Source organism: Episyrphus balteatus, chromosome 3 (assembly GCF_945859705.1).
Source record: "Episyrphus balteatus chromosome 3, idEpiBalt1.1, whole genome shotgun sequence".
NCBI classification, from domain to species: Eukaryota; Metazoa; Arthropoda; class Insecta; order Diptera; family Syrphidae; genus Episyrphus; species Episyrphus balteatus.
The window spans coordinates 119502650-119505506 of NC_079136.1; the positions used below are offsets into that span (position 1 = coordinate 119502650).

The following is a 2857-nucleotide window of genomic DNA, read 5'->3' on the forward strand; positions in this document are numbered from 1 at the left end:
AATTTGTTGAGTAACGATACGATTCTATGGGGTACCGTTAATAACGACTCAATAAAAATATTTTTTTTTATTTCAAAAGTTGCGGTCTTTTTGCAACATAAAATCGTTCCAGGCGTTATCAAGAAAAAAAAAAAAACTTTAACAATTTTGGCTACCGTTAATTTTGGTCCTAAAAAATTTAATTTCTTCTCAGAGAAATCACCAAAAACTCTTAACAACAAAGTTTGAAGTAAAATCGCTGCAGTGGTTTAGGCTGCAGCTTGATATAGACAACATACAAACAGACAGAATAGTGGGACCCACTTTTTGGCATTATCTATAATCGTAGTATCATGTCATTTTTATCTCGAGCTTGATTTTTTTTTATGCATCTTTAACCTTCCCTATAGTACCTTATTGCAAATAAAAAACATATTCTTAAGGCGGAGAGGGCAATAATTCTCAATAAGGGTTAAAAAAATAAAATTTTTCCCATCAAGAGATAATCTCGTTCAAAGGTCATGCTTGATTTCTATCTCGAGTACAATTTATTTAACAGTACTTTACTACCTACCAAAAGCACATCAGCATCAAGTTGATTTCATTATTTTTCGCAATTTAAAAATTCCATTTGATCTCAATGAACCAAAGTCACAATTTATTTTATTTTTTCTTCGTTTTTCTAAAAATTCGTTAATCCGTTTAGTGCAAAAGCTTATTGACCTTCTTTGTTTATCAACAATATTGTTTATCATTTAAAATTATTATTTTTTTTTTTTGTTGATAACCACCAAAAAATATTGATATGTGCTTCCAAGCATAAACGTAACCCACTTTTGCCATTCATAGAGTGGCGTATCAAAATACAATCAATGAGTAAAAAGACAAGTACCTGCGTTCCCGTCGTCATTTTGTTATCATCAACCACATTGATTGCCTAAATATTATTTCAGTCTTTTAATAACCATGCACACGTCTCGCATCTCACATTATCTTAATCACACATACTAATCTCCTAACAGTAACCACATGGTTGTATTGAATTAATCCCGAGTTGTTTGAAACCTAAATATTCCGATAATGTTTAACAGTCGTAATCTGTCTGCTGTGCTACGTAAAAGCGCTTCACTAGCAAAATATAAACAAAGATAGAAACTGTTATGGATCTAGAAAAAGAGTATTCCCCGTCACAGTGTAGCCATCGAGCTATTGATAATAATCCAGCAGATTTAATTGAATCATTTGTGAAAATTCACATAGAAGGTAGGTGAACCCTTTGAATACGTTACTTTTTAATGGAACTTTTGAAATAAATTTACATAAACAAAGAAACTGAACGTGTAAAGAAAGTTTACAAAAGTCGTCTAGATGTTAGCTATGGAGATACAAAAATGCAGTCCATGGATATTTATTTTAAGGATAAAGAATCTGGTAAGATGGTCTTTGAGATACACTTGAACATCTTTAATTTTTAACCAACCCTTTATTAATTCAGATACACCAATATTTGTATACATTCATGGCGGATACTGGATAGAATTAACCAAAGCTGAATCTGGAATTTGTGTAGCACCATTGGTGGAACGAGGCTATAGGGTGGTAGTTATGGATTATGATCAATGTCCTAATGTGACCTTAGAGGAAATTGTCCAACAGACAAAAAAGTTTTTGAAATTTTTGCTTAAATATGCAACCGATACAAATGCTGAGTAAGTTAATTATTCGAATTGTTAAGGAATTTCCCGAGAGTAAACTAGTTTTGTTTTTTGAACTTTTTAGATCAATCTCTTTCTGTGGACATTCTGCAGGATCATATCTAATTGCAATGTTATTTCAACAAGATTGTCTCGATTTACCCAATGCAAATCTGATAAAGGATATCTTTTTGATTTCTGGAATTTATGATCTTCGTGAAATGAGACAAACCAATGCTGCTAATCCCAATAATGTACTCTCGCTAGACGAAGAGTCAGCTAAAAGATTGTCACCAGCATTATTGGAATTTTCAAAATCTGCAGTTAATATTAAAATTCATGTTATTTTTGGAGAACATGATAGCGAAGTTTTTAAAAAACAATCTACGGAGTTTTTTAAGCAACTTGAAAAGCAAAATCTAGCGTTGGAATATTCGGAGGTAATGGATCATGATCATTTTACTATAATTGAAGAACTACGAAATTCAGAATCATCGATCATGAATTTTATATTGAAAAAGCTGGGTTTGAAATAAAATTGGAAATATGTAAAGGTGAACATTTGTGTTTGGTTTTAACGATTTTCGGAATAATAGCCTGCTTTCACTAGAGGCCAAATGAGATAATTTTAATTGGTGACTATAGCAATTGAATCATTTATTTTCAAAACATGATAAGTCCATGATTTTAAGTTTTTCAGGAGAAGAAAAAAACGTTCTATTTTCCTTTGATGTGTTAAGCAAAAATTATAAAAATATATTCTGTAGAAATTTCGCTAGCTACACAATATATGTATGTAGTTTTGTTTTTAATTTTTGGACCGATAGTTCAAAAGATAAAAAATAAAAACGCTTTTGGACTTATCATATTTTGAAAATAAAAAGATGTGAAATTAGTTTTGAAATGTACATTCATTTTTTTTTTAAGCCTCAGTCATCATCATCAAAATACTATGTTCAGAGTGCTTATTTAAATTTAAAGATGCTTTAAACTTAAGATTTTCAGCCAGTAGTTACATAAATAAGCTGTTGTTTATTTCCAAAAGATGATAAGCCAGGGACTTATTAAGTTTTTGATACTAAAAAAAATATTTCGAGTAGCTGTAAAATCGGATATAATATATCATCACGTGGATGCTATCTTGTTCTAAAGGTAATTTTTTACGAGATTGAGCTAAGTATGCA

The 2857-nt window shown here is 30.6% G+C and overlaps 1 protein-coding gene across 1 annotated transcript; it reads left to right on the plus strand.

Moving 5' to 3' along the window:
• Positions 1 to 560: 560 nt before the first annotated feature.
• LOC129914268 (kynurenine formamidase) lies at positions 561 to 2232 on the plus strand. The gene is made up of 4 exons (XM_055993437.1): positions 561 to 1242; positions 1309 to 1410; positions 1475 to 1688; positions 1759 to 2232. The coding sequence occupies exons 1-4, from the start codon at positions 1140 to 1142 to the stop codon at positions 2207 to 2209; spliced, it is 870 nt and encodes a 289-aa protein (XP_055849412.1). The 5' UTR covers positions 561 to 1139; the 3' UTR covers positions 2210 to 2232.
• Positions 2233 to 2857: the final 625 nt, after the last annotated feature.